The sequence below is a fragment of the Dermacentor silvarum genome, chromosome 2 (assembly GCF_013339745.2).
Source record: "Dermacentor silvarum isolate Dsil-2018 chromosome 2, BIME_Dsil_1.4, whole genome shotgun sequence".
In the NCBI taxonomy this organism is placed as follows: domain Eukaryota; kingdom Metazoa; phylum Arthropoda; class Arachnida; order Ixodida; family Ixodidae; genus Dermacentor; species Dermacentor silvarum.
In genome coordinates, this window is record NC_051155.1 from 197921169 (window position 1) to 197939792 (window position 18624).

The following is an 18624-nucleotide window of genomic DNA, read 5'->3' on the forward strand; positions in this document are numbered from 1 at the left end:
ACGAAGCAAGGTACGTGACGAACTATATCCTCCTGAGACCCCAACACAACTATAGGGAACTCAATCGCTATTCAGGTTGATTTTTATTGTATAATGTTGTGTTACAAACTTGAAAAACAATTTTTAAAATTTATATGCCATGGGTAGATGCCAAAAGCTGCTTCTCCATGTACGTGAAAAAAAAATAACTATCTGCATCATCTCCTCATATTTGCTACGGTAAAAACTGCATTTAATTGCTTAAACGCAGAAATGGTGGAACTACGTGTAATATATTGTAATGTTGCTGCCGCGTCTGGTATTTTCACGCAATCTCAGTGATTTCGAAACGTACCTCAAGGTTTCTTCAGGCCCTCTGGGACGACATGGACGACAGTCAAATTTCTCGAAAGCGGATGACAAGAATACGAGTAAACCTCTCCTTTACAGTTACACATGCACCTTACTTCATACCCAGAATGAATATTTTTGCGTAATCACTTCCGAGTGAATTTCGAAAAAAAGTTGAAGGCAATGTGCAATGTATTGTACAAGGGGTCTTAGGAGGATATACTGTACCGAATCGAAACTTAATAAAGAGGTCTAGCATTCAAATCATCTACGTGGCTGAAATTAGGACGCTCAAATGAACGCGTTGGGTGACAATCACACGTAGAGTTCAGAATGGTTACATGCGAGTAAAGGTCAGAGTCGCGGACATCGCAGCCAAAGTTCAGCAGGGAAGTATGAGGTATGGTCTGGCCCTGTAATGAATGGCGATATGTATATAAACGTCGTGTTGCGAGCGACGAATTCCGTCTCTCTTTCTGGCCGACAACTTTCTTCGCAGAAAGGTATTGCTCCCCACTTCATCTACGGAGACACCGATCAGGGTTTAGGCTTCGGAGCAAGGCTGTCACGTTACACGCGCGATCGAGGTCGTGGACGAAAATACCGCATTTTGCTGTTGGTGTACCAGTGTCATCGCGCCCCCGCGCCTTGGGGTGGAGCAGCCGGATTTATCCGGGGCTGCCTTTGCTGTCACGAAGAGCTTTGCGTATACTAGATGTCTCGCCTTTCCTCAGCGGGCCTGACCGAGGGCCCAACGTCTTCCAGGGTGCCAGACTCTGCGTTTTCTGCGGTGTACCAATACCTTCGTGTTCTATACAAGCGCAAACATATCCCACCCCGACACGGAACCCCTTGCTTGGGTTAAGGGCAAGAAAGTTGTGCCGGCACCTGCATTTTCGAGTGCACTGTGCGGTGGCGAGGAGGTACGAAAACGGTATTGGTCCATCACCGTATAGAAAGACGTCTATCCCCCAAGGCATATATTTAAGGCCGTGTCGACCTTTTGGGATAAGGCTCTACTGCTTTTGCAACCTTGTACGTACTCTTTTGCACAAAGGTATCTTCCTTCTCTGTCTTCTCATACCCGTACACCCGACGCAGCAATGCAAGACCACCAAGCCTCTGCAAGCGTCACATCGGAGACAGATTCGTAAAAGTCGGCAAGGGGGAAAAATGCTGGTCACTTCTGATGGCATGAAACATCGAAGCGTTTCAATACTACAAGTGACAACACACTAATCAGCAAGGCGTTCACGTCGAGAAACTGTAAAAGGAGTGCTATGTAGGAGACGCATAAAAAACTCATACCCCCATTTAAAATGACACGTAGGTGACAGGGGAAGAATTAAGCACGATTTGTATATCGTGACACCAGGCGGCGCTACTGTGTCTGTTGAGAGGATAAGTGCAACACGTTACAAACACGGTAACGTTAACTCTGAGAAATAGCGTGCGCACGGTAAACGGTATAGGTCGGTTAGCGTTCTGCGCATGCGTACTTTGATCCCGCTATTCCGGTACGCCCGCTATTCCGGTAACCACGCTAAACTAAAACTGTCTAATGTTACCGTGTTAGCGTGGTGTACGTAGTGTACGTAAAACATGGCGGCGGTCCCGGTCGCCCGCTTCGAACTGAATTTGGCGTTGTTTTTGTAGAATTCACTTCGTTCGTAGCAAATGACTGCGTAAACGGCTTTTGCTTAGTCTCATGCCGCTTCCCCGAGAGAGTGTTATGGATAATCTTGAGGAATTTTCGAGATCGCTTCTCGTTTCGAACGCGCCTAAGCCTAACGAGAGAAATTTTTTCTGAGATGCGAGCGCCATCTGTCGCTAATGTCGGGAGATAGGCGCGACGACGGCATATGGCCTCTGAGGAGGCCATATGGAGGCTATGGTAGACAGCTTGTACTGCTTGTCTGTTTCGTTGCAGATCGACGGACATGTGAAGTAAAAATACAACGCGCTCCTGGCTTCCATTGCGCTGCCTATCGCACTTTCCGGACGCACACACACATAGAATTAGGTGCCCTGTGTATGCGAAATTCAAAGCGTAATGGAATAGCGTCCCGCACGTAAACTACGCTATCACGCTATACTAAAACTCTCTTTCTGCAAAGTTCGTTTGCGGAACGGTAACGCTATTTCCCGTAACCCCGCTATTACGCTAACGCTAAACTAAAACTGTCTATTTATACATGAGGAATGTTGACACAAAATGGAGGAAGCGGACCAGAAATTGTCAATCAAATATTTGGACTGCAGGAGGGGTGCAAACCAGGAAACAGCGGTTAAGAAAAAGGTTGAAGTAACAGAGAGGAGTCTATGGAAAACAGGGATGCAGACGAAATCAGCACTGGAAACATACAGAACTTTCAAGCACGAAATTGCCAAAAATTATCTATGATAATTCTAGGGGAAGCTCTTTGTTGTTTGAAGCCAGGACGGTAGTATTGCGGACTAAGATGTACCGAGTCAAGTACCAAGGTATAGACACGTTGTGCGGTGCGTGTGTAGAGGAAGAGGAAACGGCTGAACACACCATACTTTTGTGTAAAGGGCTTAACTCTACAGTCCAAAGCAACGGGGCTGATTGATACACCATTACAATGCTGCATCAATGATAACTCAACAGTAATTCAACAAAATCTACCCAACGATATCCCGATGCCTATGCACAACGTTGATATGCCAATGCACAACGTTCTTTCAACGGTAACTCCACAATTACCCAATATTTACTTGCCCAATGGTCTTTCAATAAAATTTCAGTGGCCAATATTCAAGAGCTCTCAACACTTTACCCAATGTTATCCCAACAAAATCACAATGAGTTTCCAATACGATAGTCAGCATTGACCAATGGTATTTCAATGTTTTGTCAACGAATGTTTTTGTAAGGGTATGAGCACATATCTGTGTACGCCAACATAACTTCGAATATAATCAGGGCAACATGACCTTAATCAACCAAGAGAACAGGTTGGTTTCAGGAAGGGATATTCCACAATGGATGACATCCATGTCATCAATCAGGTAATTGAGAAACGTGCGGAGCACAATCGACCTGTCTATGTGGTTTTCATAGATTATGAAAGTGCATTTGATTCAGCAGAGATGCCAGCAGTCAAGGAGGCATTGCGTGATAAAGGAGCACTGGCGGCATGCGTGAATATCTTGGAAAATATCTACAAAGATTTCACAGCTACCTTGGTTCTCCACAAGAAAAGTGGAAAGTACCCTGTCAAAAAATGGATCAGGCAAGGAGACACAATCCCTCCAATGCTATTCACTGCATGCTTAGAAGCATTCAAGCTATTAGACTGGGAAGGTTTAGGAGTGAGCTTCAATGTCAAATATCTCAACAACCTTCGGTTTGCAGTAGGGGCATGCGAATATTCGAAACTTCTGAATCTAATAATGCATAACGAATCTAATACTCCCATATTCGATTCGGTCCTCCAATCGAATAGCCGCTGTTCGAAAACCCGAACATTTTTGGAATAGTTTCCGAATATAGTTTTCGAATATTTCATGTCGTTAACTGTGCACGATCAAACATGAAATTGAAGCAGAAACACTAGGGGTGTGCGAATATTCAAAACATACGAATAACGAATCGAATAGTGTCCTATTCGATTCGGTCTTCAAGTCGAATAGTCACTATTCATAAATGGGAATATTCTTCGAATACTTGTCAAATACAGTTAAACCGGAATATAACGAAATTGACAAATTCCCGAAAAACTTCGTTATAAATAGGATTTCGTTACATGCAGGTTCGGCACGAAAATTCGAAAAAGAAATGCTTACCGTATTTACTCGATTCTAACGCGCCCTCGATTGTAACGCGCACCCGTTTTCCGTTTTCGTCGAAGCACTCATCCTTGGAATGTCACACCAGGTACTGGATGCGTGGATGCGTGTCGTTTCGCACAAGCGCGAGGCGTCGGAAACTAAGAGCGAGCGACACGATGGCGTCGTAGCGTCGTATAGTGTCACCTAGTGTCAGGTTAATGAAGTGAAGCGCAGAGACTTGCGCAGTAACCAAAGATTGACGCTGTCAGCGCGTTAAAAAAACGTTTTTTTTTCCTTCGGCAACATCAACTGGAAAAGGAGAGTGCTGGCTTGGCGGGCTAGGCCAGCTGCAGCAAGCGGCGGGATCAGGTTTGAATGAAGGGAGGGGGAAAGGTCACGCCCGCGGCGGCAAGATCGCCGGGTCGAGGGATGCAGGCCCGCCTCGCGCACGCTCGCACGCACGCACACGTGCGCTCGCTCTCGCCTCGCAGTCGCCTGAATTCGAGCGCGCCAAGCGCGACGCCGCCGCTTCGCATTCCGTTGCGGCGGAGAAGGTGCTTCCGGTTGCTGCTCGCGCAAAAATGACAAAATTTGGGGCGAAATCTCTAGGTTGTCGGCGGGGAAAATTCATTATTTCGAGGGGGTCTCCCAATGCCACTTCGTTATGTAGAGGTCTCAAATACATGTGCTTCCGTGGAGTAACGGCGGGGAATAGAAGAACTTCGTTATATTCATGAATTCGTTATATGGAGGTTCGTTATAAGCAGGTTTAACTGTGTTTCAGAATGTCAACTGCGCCCAAATAAATATAAAATTGGGGCAAAAGTACGGTAAATTGTCACCCCTGCGGGCATAGTATAGACATAAAACATAAGAACGTGGGTAGTGCAGCAGACTACGCCACTTTGGTGTGTAGTCATATTTTACAGGCTGTACAGCGACCATTCGCACTCTCTGAAGAGCCACATGTGCAAAGAAACTACTTGTTTGCTCCTAATGCTTCATTTGTGCTTTTAATAAACGGTGATTCATCACTTACTATGTAATGACAGAAACTTGATAACATTAATAATATTGAGATGTGAAAATCGTTTTATATTAATTCTGATAACGGCTATTTATTATTCGAAAACTATTCTAAAAGTATTCGATATTCAATTCGATTCAATTCGCTTCTCGCACTATTCTATTCGCATTCGATGTGGTCTCAAAAATTCCTATTCGCACAACCCTGAAAAAGGCTAACTTTAATCCCTTGCGAAGCGGAAATAATGTACCAGAGCGCGCTGTCGCTCAGGGAGCCAGGCTATTCCGGTAAAACTACGATCAATCACAATAAAATTTTGTTTAGACGTCACATTCGGAAGTGGGTATTTTTTGGATACTGTACATAGATGGAGCGCATGTGTCTCCCCACCGTAATATACATGAAGGCGTTTTATTGCAACATACCTGATACAATAGTGCACCATCTGCAACGACCATTCGAAATAGAAAAAAAAAATGGTCGCATATCTGCTTGCTTCGCTGTAAATAACGTCGAAAGACGATAGTCTTCTGCTGCCCCTGATACGTAACACCCTCTCTTCTCCCCCCTCCCACCCCTCACGCTCTTCCCCTCCCCTCTCATTCCTCCCATGATGGATGCAATGGAGGTTTTGCTGAATTCAATTCAAATTTCCCGCGTTCGCCCTGCTCTCACGCCATCTGTTGGAACCTTTTATTACTGTTGGCTTAAAGCCGGCCACAGAGCCGCGACTTCAGTCGGCTTTTTTTCTAACGCGCAGCGTTTCTTCGACACCGTTTCTAACGCGTTGATTTTTCATTTACCAACGTAAAAACCAGTCCAATGTGTATTCTTAATTAAATGAACGCCGCGGATTACGGTTATGTACATATATTTTGCCTAAAATAGGCCTGAGGTTTCCTTTGCACTGTATAATATTGACTTGTATGACCCCGTGCCACCAGTGCTAGTAGCTAGTTTGGTTTTGGCTGTTGGTTTTGGCGGTTGAATCTGTTATGGCCGGGGGCAGACAGACAGACAAAGTTTCTCGCGTTTAGGTAACCCAAGAAACACTAGTCTTTAAAAAATGGTAAACTTTGGCGGTAATGCAGTTCCACTGAACGTGAAAGCTGGGGATGGGCGGAGCAGTGATTGGCCTGTGTTTCCCTTGTATTTTCCTTGTGTTTATCTTGTTTTATCCTTTGTTTATCTTGTGCTTGTCAATCCATTATCCGTTTTGACACCTGTGCTAAGGCACAACTGGTGGGAAACCGCCACGCACATGGAGCCAAAGCCTTTGCTGATGATGGAAGCGATTTTAACGAATTTCTGTTAATTATTGCGCTTAATGCTTGATTATTCCCGTCTTTTAAATTATTATGAATCATGTTAGTTTATTATTGCGATAGCAATTAATGGACACTTGAAGCGGATTTCTGCCGTCGTCGTCGCCGTGAGGCTCCGTATAAAGTCCAAGGGCGATAAAACCGTCGCCGCGCGCCGTATGCGCGAGTGAAAGCGCGCGGGGGACGCGCGCTATCACGGAGAGCGAACGCACGGCGGAAAGCAGACGCGACTTCCGTCGCGCAAAGGCCGTGGGGTTATGGGAGGGAGGGAGGGGGGGCGACACTGTGCTGCGGCACTAAATGCGTATCTTGCAACTGGGCGCAAGGGGAACTGGCCACTCAATCTCCCACGCGAAAGGAGGAAAGCGGGAAAGCAACGCGGGAGGGAGGGGGCAGCTTCTACTCTGCCAACAACTGCGATTGTACTTTGCCCGGCTGCGGCGGTCGCCCACACCGTCTCTTAAAAGCGATCCCCACATGGCTCTGACCTTTGTATGCGCTGTGCATTCGCCGCTCAGTTTCCGTTGAAGCGATAGACCGCACGCTGCGGCTGCTGCGCTTGCTGCCAGCGTTTTGACAGTGGTTGTCTGCGGTCATTCAGTGTGATCTATTCATGTTTGCTTGTGCGCGCTGACACCACGCTTGTAAATTCAGGTAGTAAGCGATTGTGTCCAAGTTTATGCAGCCGATAAAACTACTATCCCTACTCCGAATAGCTCTCTACTAATTTGCTATCGCAATTGATGCTTCGCCTTTCGGGCGAAACTGCGACATTTTTATGAACCAGTTTTAATCAATTCTGCACTTATTTTTACCCTGTTTTGAGCACTTGTTTTGAGCGTGATCACACGACAGACGCGGACACTCGCTCGCTCGCTCGCTCTGTCATTGCCGCAGGTGACCCGCATTTCTGGTTTGGGCGCGAACACATACACAAATGCTATTGGGCCACAAGGCTGTCTTTCTGGACCGAATGTGATAATGCATGACCACGTATGCTCAGAAGAGCGTCGAGCTTGCGAATAATCTCTTAGAGCGCAGCTCTTAGGCGCCCGTTTCTGGGTTGAGCGTCATCGTCCCTCGGCGTAACCGCGCGAACATGCTCGTGCCACTGCTCGCACGTTCATCGTCGTCTTCTTCCACAGCTGTCTCCGATGCCGCTCATCATGCCAGCGTTCCTATACTGCCTTCCCTCTGCGAAGGCGCTGATGGCACTGGCCCACTGCCCGTCGGTGCGGTGATACCGGTCCCAAATTATTCGCCTAAATATATCGGGAAATAAAAATCCGTATACAGCTGCGCTCAAATTTCGCATTAGGGAGGATCGTAATCGTCGGTAATTTTTTTTCGGTATTCTTAAGGCTCCCTTTGTGCTTTTAAAATAGAGCATGCTTTTTAACGTGCAGTGCAAGGACAGCAACTTTCTAGTGTCATGAATACCACGCCGTGAAAACTGTTTGATATTGTTCTTGAGAAGGCTGTATATTGTCGCAGTTCACCGAGCACAGGAGCTTTACTGACAGAGGTACGAGAAGTACTCCGTCGTACTCGAATAATGGGATCCGAGAGACAGACTCTCAGGAGCGTCTTCCTCTTCGTCTCTAGGAAGTGCTCGCACTCTCGAGCGTGTCGGTCGTCGTCTTCGTTGCCACCAGCGTATAGCTGGGCACCCATAGGGACGCGGTCGTACTTCTGGGGGCGTTGCTGGAGCGCCCGCTCGATTACCGTGGACTCCTTGATGAACCCGTCCACTGTTGACGACGGGTTGCGCACTAGGCCAGCGAAGAGCTGTTCTTTGACGCCACGCATGAGATGGCTCATCTTCTTGGACTCGGGCATGCTGGGATCCGCGCGGCGGAACAAGCACGCCATCTCCTCGGCAAACATGGCGACAGCCTCATTTGGCTTCTGGATTCGATACTTATGAAGGCGTTGCACGGTTTCACTTCGATAGATGTTACGGAACGTCTCGAGTAGTTGGTGGGAAAACTCGTCCCGCGTTGTCAGATTTCCCTCGCGGTTGTGGAACCATGTTTTCGCACTACCTTCGAGGGCAAAGTATACATTGGAGCGCTTCTCGTCGGAGCGCCAGTGATTCGACTTAGCTACCCCTTCGTACTGCACCCGCCAGTCTTTTGCATCCTCACACGCGTCGCCATGAAAGGGTTCACGAACACGAAGGTTTCGAACTGTCACCTGTGTTGGGCTGTTTATCGATGCCATTTCTTGAGCAGGAGTAGCCGCTGACAGAGAGGTACCTTGCAATGCACCATATATTCAGGGCTAAGAACTTGCAGACGGCGGCTTGTGCAGTGGTTCCACGCGTGGATGTCTTGCCGGGCTGGATGTAGCGCTGCTCGAGGGAGGAGTCGTTGGGATCATGATGGCGCACTACCCCGCACCTCCACCAGTGTCGCAGTTCACCGAGCACAGGAGCTTAATTGATAGAGGTACGAGCAGTACTCCGTCCTACTCGAATAATTGGATCCGAGAGATATACTCTCAGAAGCGTTTTCCTCTTCGTCTCTAGGAAGTGCTCGCAATCTCGAGCGTATCGGTCGCCGTCTTCGTTACCGCCAGCGTATAGCTGCACACCGATAGGGACGCGGCAATATTATTCGCAAACTATTCAATAAATATTTCATTTTCGATTCTATTCGTTTCTGGCACTATTCGATTCATGTTCGATTCAGCCTCAAAAAACTACTATTCACACACCCCTAGTTTGCAGAACACTTTGTCCTGCTCAGCAACACTGAGAATTTATTGCAGCAAATGATTGATGACCTCTGCCTTTCTTCAAATAAACCTCTCTCTTAACCAAGAAAGTATTAAAAGAAAGTCTCGTCCGCGGATTTCTTTGAAATATGGAGTTTCAAGGGCTGGTCTCAAGTACTTCTTGTTTTCAAGGCTGCTGTGGCACTGCACGACGAGCAGTACGTACTGCGTTCCAGGCCGACGCGACCGTAACTTTTGCATCTCTAAGCTAGGGGAGAAAACGGCGCTGGTGGTGCTGCCTAAACTTGAGCTTGTCTCGACCTATGGGCTATTTTATCACTGTGCTCAAAATTAAACGCCTTTGACTTAGTGGTGCCCTCCAGCCCGCATATGCGAATCATCGCGTCTTTTTCTCCCCCCCCCCCCCCTCTCTCATATTTTCTTATTCCCATTTTTCCGTCCCCCCAGTGTAGGTCGCCAACGAGACGCTCTTCTGGTTAACATAGTTGCCTTGTTCCTTTGTTTCCGCCACATCCTACTAAAAAGTGGCCAGAAAGACGCTGGTAATTGAGGAGAGAGATGCGAGCCCGCTAGGCTTACAAATATATATATATATATATGTATCATATCATAAGAAGCCAACAAACAATGGCACCAAGGACAACATAGGGGAAATTACTTTTACTTAATAATGGAATTTTAATTAAATCAGTAAGTACAAGTAATTTCCCTTATGTTGTCCTTGGTGTCATTGTTGGCTTCTTATGATATGGTTAATAAAAATCGGGCCCCTCGGTTCCCTTTCTTCTCGTTCATTATATATATATATATAACTGCGATCAAGTAATTCGCAAGTCGCAGTGAACTGAAAAGTGTGCTGGAATGTATTTCCGTGCGGCTGAAAGCACGATCCCGCATGCCACGCCGATTCATTGTGCCTGACGCATGTATGGAACCACGTGTCACTGACGTCGCGCTGGTTCTACTTAAACTGCAGTGAAAATAATGATGGGGCTTCTTTCGCTTGCCTGCGGGTTGGACTGCAGTCGCGCCTCCGGTCGTTCGCCGATCACGCACTGATAGCGGCGGCCGCCGCTACGACAAACAGGACGTCAAGTGGAGAAGTAATAAAGAAACACACCTGCCTCCTGTTATTAAGTACAGATGATCTGTTTTTCTCTTTTCCTCATTATATTTTACCGCAGAAGCTGTTTTTGCCAGTCTACCACACAATTCCGGATACAACGGAAGTTACGTCATCGTCTGACTTGGCGGCACATGGCCTGCCTAGGCCTGCTCGCTTCACGCCGAATGGGTAACCATTTCTAACTCATTTGCCCCTTTCACAAGAAGTGAATGGCTTAAGCTTTCGCTACTCTTTATCTCACCTAGGCAACGAAGTTCAGGCGTTATCTCGGCGGTCTTCTTGAAATTGGTTCTCGATATCTAGGGTTTAAGGGACACAGGCTGCTCGCGATGTCGCTGCGACAAAACGGTGTCGCCATCTGCCACCGCAACGGCGAAGCGGCGCGCGAAGACAGGTGGCGCAACCGTTTCGTTGCAGATAAATCGGCCTTTTTGAGCAGTGTCGCTGCAGACGACAATGTCACTTTCCATTTCCTAGACAAGTCACTTGTAGCATACGCCAGCATATATGCTCCCCTCGCTCGTGCATCAGCGATCGGACACGTCAAGACGGTTTTATAAGTATTTAATGACTCAAAGTGCCCTATATGCGTGAGTTTTTTGTGGCTGAACTTCATGCTTCAGTACCAGTGTATGAAAACCCTGTTGGCCTTCATCAGGAGATATATGGCTGCATCGACGTCAAATAATTGAACAGAGCACTCCAAGTTGCACTACCAGAGAAAGCACACGGCTGAAATTCTGTAGGACTTTCCGAACGAGCAAGAAGCGCTTTCAGTACTGTGGGTCAGACTATATGCATATCGGCGACCACGCGCTAAAAGGCATTTCAGTATGCAAACGTATTTGGAACTACTTTCACTGTTCCTATGGCACTCAACGGCCGCAGCTTCTGCGATAACCTACTTTGTTTCACAAATCAAATAGGTCATTTTTTATTTTCTGTAATGCAGGAAAATTTTCTTTCAGGAAACGATAAATAATGGTGTTCTTGCAATGGAAAGTGTAGTACAAGTTATGACGTTTATAAGAAAACTGGGAGGCCTGATTGGAAGTACCTATTTCAGGTTGATATATCCGTAGTGAACTTACAATAGCCACCTGAAGAAAGTGTTGACTCGAGCTTAAGTGGAACGAGCTCCCCGAACTGCCTTCCTTAGAATGCAACTGTTTCGTTTTATACTTGATATTTTCTAAAAAACACCGACTAGAACGACCTGTTAGACCACTTACCTCATATGCAGGGTGTTGGAACTGTGCGCGCACAAGAAAAGCTTCAGACATTGTTGGCAACATAGCGAGAAAGTCGATAAACTTAGCCAACTTTTAGTCGCCCGAATTTTTAGTCTTAGCGACGTCTTAGGGACTTGTTTTAGGAACGTAAACAGCCAGCACGTTGCCCTAGCAAAATTCCTCGAGGGACTCTGGCTAAGTTCAATATCTCACCCTCATTCTATCTGAATGGGGATAAATGGGCATGATAAAATATGCACCTCCATTCGTCGCTACATTTTATTAGTATTAGAGCTTATTAGTGAGTCAAAGCACAAGCTTGAGGTATGTTGCCGTTTTGAAAATCAGGGCTGCTGTTCCTTTTTACATTCCGACCGTTGACTGGCCCGCTGAAGATGACTTAAAGGTAGAGCTTAGAATACATAACAAGTATATATATAATACGGCTAGGAACAAATATATAACATAAAAAAGAGAAAATTAAAAGCAAATGACCATGAATTGGCGACTTTTCGCTTAAAAAGGAGCATTCCGAGCAGCGTCCTGGCGACACAGTAAAAAAAAAAAAAAAAAAAAAAAAAAAAAAAAAAAAAAAAAAAAACGATCACCGACACTGGCCTCTGTCCGTAGCAAATGTTTCTACAAGGGCCCTTCTTTTCTTCAGTGCCCTGACAAAGCCAAGTCCCCTTGCCCTTAGCTCGGGTGAGGCCTATCGTAATTAATCTCCATTTTCCGGTGACTCGTGTCTTGATTGGATTATTTCCTGTGAAGAGCCAATACAAGCAGTTGCGATACTAAATAAGCTGACTAATGATGCGAACGTCATTTGTTGTTTAGCATACAGCGAGCGCATAAAAGACGTCCGTTGGACATATAAAGTTTATTCCTATCCTATCCTATAAAAGACGTATAAATTATACCAGCAGGACTGCAGTGCTCCTTCAAGACCTTGAGCAGAGCTGGCACAAAGTCAAACACTGAAATCTACGAAAGAATTATCCAATACTCGTAAAAGCAGAAATTCGAGATTAAAATATCGACGAAATTAACCCAGCCCCTGCCCTTGTTAACATGCGCCCGCATCAGCATAATACTCGGAAGTCAAAATGGTGGTAGACGTCCAGCTCAATCGCAAAACACAAATCCCGATCAGCACAATTAAAGGTGCGTTTCTTTTTATTCTCTTGGCATGTATTTTGGTGCTCTTCGTCACGTACTCCATTGCATGGCCTATCTCGTCTTCACTCACTTTTCATTTCCAATAGAATTAACGAATAAAGGAAACAAACAATTAATAAAGAAAGAAATGAAACCGCTTTTAAAACGCTGTTATCAGTTAAGTGTCGGTGTGACACCATTTGTACTTTTCAATGACACATACCACTCTAGATGTCCGGCAAATGTTCATGATGTCTTTGTCGCCGAGATTTCTTTTTACATGTCCACTGGTAATCTAAGAAGTTCACTAGTATAGCTCACTTGCAAATAGTTCTACAACTTGTTCGCGTAACTTGCTTAACTTTCATACGTTTTTTCAATGTTACTATTAACAGAGGGTCCCGTTGCAGTCTTTGACTTTGGGACCCTCGTCTGTATATTATCTGCAGCCCATTCACTGTATTTAAAGAATAATAAACTGAAACTGCTAGACTAGTTCCCGTCACATTGCTTTTCAAGTCGTTTGAACTTACCTAGTACTGGTACATTGACTTTTAGTCAGTTATATTGCGGTATACCGTATCTAGCAGCGGCGCCGTATGTGAGTGGAGTCGTACTCCACTCACACGTATTTTTTCTGTTTTTTTTTCGCTGTACATTGCATGTGCATGTGTTTACGCCCTTCAGGCTGCCATTAAGCTGTACCAAGTCGCCCAGCGGCAGATTCTGCTAGATCTCTATAAAAGCCTATAGTCAGGACGATGTTCAAGGCGGTAACATCGACAACACAAATGTCAATACCAGATTAATATAGACGCGGTCTGTACCACAGTTCTCCAGGTACATAGCTTGAAACGCAGCGTGTCCACCTTACTTTTTTTTCATCTTGTCGCGTAACTCACCCAGCTTTCTGCAATCGCTGATCGAGCCACCTTGTAAGTTAACTGTAGATTTCCGCATTAGTATTCGCATGTACAATTGCAGTGATGACCTGCTCGATTTATCATATGATTCACACTCCGAAAGGCCGGAAGGAGCCGTGTATTCCGACAGGCTTGACTTAGGGAATTCTATATTGAAGGAAGTTGTACTGAGAAAGCAGGTGGTGCTGTAAATGATAGAGAGAATGCCATGGTGTTCCCGCTGTAGAAAAACGAAACCGCCAACATCTCCTCAAACATAGTTAATAATAGAAAAGAGAAAGCGAGAAACTTCGCACTTGCAGAGTACGATAATAGCAAAGCACTAATGTGTGGGGAAACGTACTTTAAAGGGACACTAAAGAGAAAGAAAAAAAAAAAAAACATATTTCAGCTGTGTTAGCAAATTACCCTTTTCCACCACAAAAAAATCCATTCTTATTGCGCGAAGACGCTTGGTACGTCAGAAAGCATGCGAAAACGAGGAACGGGTGGCGACGCCGCCTTGAAATTGCCAAACCAGCTCGCCGTGACGTCATGGATTTTTATGCCCTCTGCTCAGCTAGGCCTAGGTAGACATATATCAGCAAAAATAGACTACATTGTATTATAAATGAGCCAAAGGCTGAACATATGAAGTTTCGATGGCATTTACTGAACCACCAGTGGCCGAAATGCGAAAAATTCCTTTGCAATTTGTGACGTCACACTGACGTAGGGCCCTGGGGGTTTCGGCACGAAATTCTAAAATCAAACGTTTGCCGTCATTTTATCTTCTAATAATCAACGCGCTACGGCGAAATTAACAATTACTGAGTTAAAAAAAACATATTTTAATCTAAACTGATTCCGTGTTTCTCTTTCGTGTCCCTTTAAGTGTAGGGCTCATAATTCGTGCTTTCGAAAAGCAGCGGAATAGGTGCAATCAACTTAATCTCGGCCTTCACTCCAGCGTGCAGAGCCGCCGACTCACCTTTTTCGGAGCTATATAAGAGATGCAAGTCTTCAGCTGTATACAGCCCCCTGCAAGTGCGTACTTCATCCAGAGACGAAGACACTTTATTCTTTAGTAGACATATAATCATCCAAGCTAGTCTGTTTTATCTTTATGCGGGCGCAACTGCACTTTGAAGTCAATAAACTTATGAGATCAATTCAGGAAAGTGTCCAAGTCATTCCAGGAGTAGCCACGCTGCGCTAACACGCAAACTATCGGTACCAATGTGTAAGATAAGATAATGAAATTTGTATACTGAAACACGGTGTTACCCTGTTAGTGTGTACTACAGGCACAAGAAGTTGCACGAGTCAACAGCACTAATCTTCATTGGCACTCAGTACATACACATTCGCAGACACAAGCACACACAGTCGCTAACACGCCAAGAGTTAGGAACTAGCGTCGTACAAAGATATACTATCAAGCATGACATATATCTCACATCAGCTCACAAAAAACAATTATATGTATATACAAAATATATTCCCAAATCCTCCGACAACACTGTCACTGGGTATCTCGTATCTTTACAGAGATCTAATATAACATGTTCGCTTTTTCTGTTATCGTAATACTCTGTTTCTTAAGTCTTTATTTCTCTACATGCTTTGGTATCATAGCTCCTTAAGTTCCTACAATTGTAATCGTAGACACTCGTATAAATCATAGTATAATAGTATAAAAACATGAGACACTATTGCACGGACGAAAACTAAGTGTCCTCTGGCCGGTACTGCCCAACTAGATGCGAGCTGTACAAATGACTAGCAGAGCCTCGCTCTGCTAGACTCTGTAGTTCCAACAAAAACGTTTCTCGGCGAACACACGAATGTTTGCTTAATAAATGGCAGTAATTCTTGATAGAAGGGGAAAAAAAAAGAAACCAAATGCAGGAAAAACGTAATACTTCGCCGCAAACCTTATAATTGAGTTCTGTCGACAGAAGTCACAAGCGTTATTAATCATCGCCACTGCGACGCCGCACAACATTCACTCAGGCCGCCGATAGCACAAAAAAAAAAAGCTCGTAAGTAATGCCAGGCGACGCTTGACCAGTCACAGCATCCAACGACACAGGTCGGATCACCACCATGTCAGTGCAATGGCGCAACACGCAGCGCAGATCAGTACACAAGCTCATTAGGCACAAGTGGAGGCGCACGCATACACACGAACACACACACACACACGACCTTCCACTACACTACAGGGCAGCTCCAGGTGTGCGAGGGCGTTAAGTGTGGCCAGTCGTTGTAGTAAGACGGCATGCGCAGTTTCACTTTGGGTTGGTTACTCGAGTTAGACGCCGGGTGAGAAATCATGCCGGGATGCGAACTCCTGTCCTGAGTCGCCGCTCACCTGGTGTCGGTACCGGAGGAGGGGTCAGGGAAGCGAGCAAAGCGTCCAGCTGACAGTCTTCCATTGGGACAATCTTCTTGCGCTGCCTGGCGGCGCTCCAGTCTGGACCGTTCGCGACGTGGTTATTGGTTCCGGGAGCAGAGTTCGGCGCATGTGTCACGCCTTCATCGAGGCGCTTCCATCGCTGGGACTCCTTCTGCAGCGCTTCCATGATGCTCGTCATGCTTTGGGACTTGTCGTGCTGCTTATCAGAAGACGAGGTCGCCTTGGAGCCGACGCTGACCGACAGCGCGCGCGTCGAGCGCCGTGCGGCTAGTGATACGGCGGGGTCTTTCCTTAAGTTTCTGAAGGCCATGTCGTCCCGCACCAAGTCCGGATGAACCTTCGGCCTCGTGAGAGGCCGTGGCGCGTCGGAAGGCCTTGCTCTAATGTAGTCACACGTTGTGCCTTGAGTCGGAAGCAACGGGATACCGAAAGGCGGTTGAGGCGGTGGAACGCGCAGCGCATCGGCTTGAGTATAGTTGCGATAGCACATGTCGTCCTTCTCAATATCGGGCTCGCCAGAAAGGGACACGTCCATGAGAGCAGGGTGAACATGAAGCGACGGCGTGAATGCTGCGGAACAAAGCATGTAGCTCACGTCCTTACGCGGTGGCGGTGTATGTGCTCCGTTCCGGGCCGGTGGCTGCGGCTGGGCCAGGCGGCGGTTAGCGAGGTCGTCGGCCACCTTGTCAGGAATCGCCGAGCGCCTAATGGACGGGGCTCGTTGTCGCAAACTCGATATGAACGACATGTCGTCGCTGCAGCTTCTCTTTAGTGGATAAGCCACCTCTGGTAAAACGGTGTCTGCGCCAGGGCGGTTGAGTTGAAACTTGGTCGGCAGATCTCGTCGCTCAGCGCGATACAGCAGGTCCTCGTCCTCGTTCAAGCGCAAGCTGTTGTAGATCTCTTCAAGTTCGTTCAGCGCAGTCTCAAGGTTCGCCGAGGAACGCCTATCTCTCTCGCGCTGAATGACATCGTCCAGCCGACGCCTTGCAGCTTCGAGGCTGCTGGTGCTTCCTGTCACGGGACGTTGCCGGGGCACAGGTGGGGGAACATCTCTCGTCTTTTCGACGACCATGGAGAGAGGTCGGGGTCGCCGGGGAGGCGTGTCCGACCTCGGCGTCAAGTCGAGAACCTCCGCGGAAATGGACGCTCGTCGATGTCCGGGCGCCAGGCCAAAGAATCTCATGTCTGTCCTCTGAGGATCGCTCATGTAAGCCCCAGCCGAGTCAGGTCTGGGAGGGGCTTGATCGGTGTAAGAGTACGCTGGTCCACGAACTCGCGCTTTGACACCATGAGTGGGAGTCAGGTCCGCGTAGCTGTAGAAGCTACTATCTTTCCGCTCTGAGCCAATGCCGCTGTCTTCCAAGCGCCATTGGTCAAAAGAAGCCGAATGCCTCCTGGGCTTTGCTGCTAGCAGGGAAGATTCTCTCGTGAGTGCCCTGGAAGGGGTTCGCCTCGGTGGCGGCGTAGGAGCGCGGCCGAGGCTTGGACTAGACGCAACTGACTGGGAACTCACTCCCGAGTCCTGAGGAGAAGGTTGTACTGGCGCAGCTGGACCCTGGAACGTGGTGGTCACCGTAAGCGGTGTGACTGCCCCCGCCCTGCGAACCATATTGTTGGGCTCCTGGTAAGCCTTGCTCTCTTGCCAAATGGGAACCAGCGGACGCGGAGGTGCAGAGCTTTCGCGCGACCTCCTTCTGGGCCTGGTTACCTTGCCGTTCTCTCGCCAGGTGACGTCCTCGTCCTCATCGGAAGACGAGCCGCCGCCGTACTGGCTTCGTTTGGCCTCGACTCTAGCTTTCACGGCGTCCAGGCGTTCACGGCGAGTGAGGCTCTCTGTGGAGCCTTTGACGCAGCTGGCAGTCAAGCCGGAACAGCCCGCCGCAGCGTCGAGTCTCGCAGGGCTGTTGCGATAAGGAGATCTGGAAGCTTCGACGCCGGCGCTGTGAGGACGGTGGAACTCGAGCGACGAGCACGATGTGTCCGAGCTGATGGAACTCTCGTCTACTGAACTGTCCTTGCGCTTGCGCCCGTCGGCTTTTCCATTCTCCTGGGATTCCTCGCGTCTCAAGGCCGCGAACAGAGATCTCGGGTCTATGGGCTGTCGGTTGGGCAGGCTCCTCGACTTCGACTGCGCAAGTGACCGCGACATGGCCGTACAGCGGGACCCGTCGGCTGGCCCACCTCGCCGGCCGGCAGCGCATTCTGCCCCTACGTGGAAAGGCACAAAGAGAGAGAGAGGCAATCAGCGAAAAGTAAACAGGAGTGTAAGACGCTGTTAGGAAAGCTACCCATCCCCTACTCGCGGGGTTGCTTTTGTGCAGACCCACCCGTTTTACAAAAGGTTCATTGACCGAACAAGTTCTACGGAAAGCACACAAAAGCAACTACGAGCGTGCGCTTCGCAGCCTCTCGCTTACTATGGTCAGAAAAGTATTGAAAGACTCGGCTATGATTTTTCCGTATTCTTGATCGCAAGCTGATATTATCCACAGTTTCACACTATTGCGATATGCGGACGCTGAAACGCATTTTGATATGTTGGTATAACCTGTGACACACATCCAG

General features: G+C 47.4%; 2 protein-coding genes across 5 annotated transcripts in view; both read right to left on the reverse strand.

Annotated features, from left to right (window-relative positions):
• Window positions 1–8700, reverse strand: part of LOC119440646 (uncharacterized) — a 62368-nt gene extending 53668 nt beyond the window's left edge. The window contains exons 1-2 of the mRNA XM_049662996.1: window positions 8053–8700; window positions 1374–1452 (exon numbers count right to left, since the gene is read on the reverse strand). Of these exons, the coding sequence (XP_049518953.1) occupies window positions 1374–1452; window positions 8053–8700 (727 nt within the window). The remainder of the gene's footprint in view (window positions 1–1373; window positions 1453–8052) is intronic.
• Window positions 8701–14960: 6260 nt separating this feature from the next.
• The window catches only part of LOC119442422 (serine/arginine repetitive matrix protein 1), a 124656-nt gene continuing 120992 nt past the window's right edge, over window positions 14961–18624 (reverse strand). For all 4 annotated transcript variants that reach the window (XM_037707296.2, XM_037707297.2, XM_037707298.2 and 1 more), the window contains one exon: window positions 14961–18267. In XM_037707296.2, the coding sequence (XP_037563224.1) occupies window positions 15971–18267 (2297 nt within the window). In that variant the 3' untranslated portion in view covers window positions 14961–15970. The remainder of the gene's footprint in view (window positions 18268–18624) is intronic.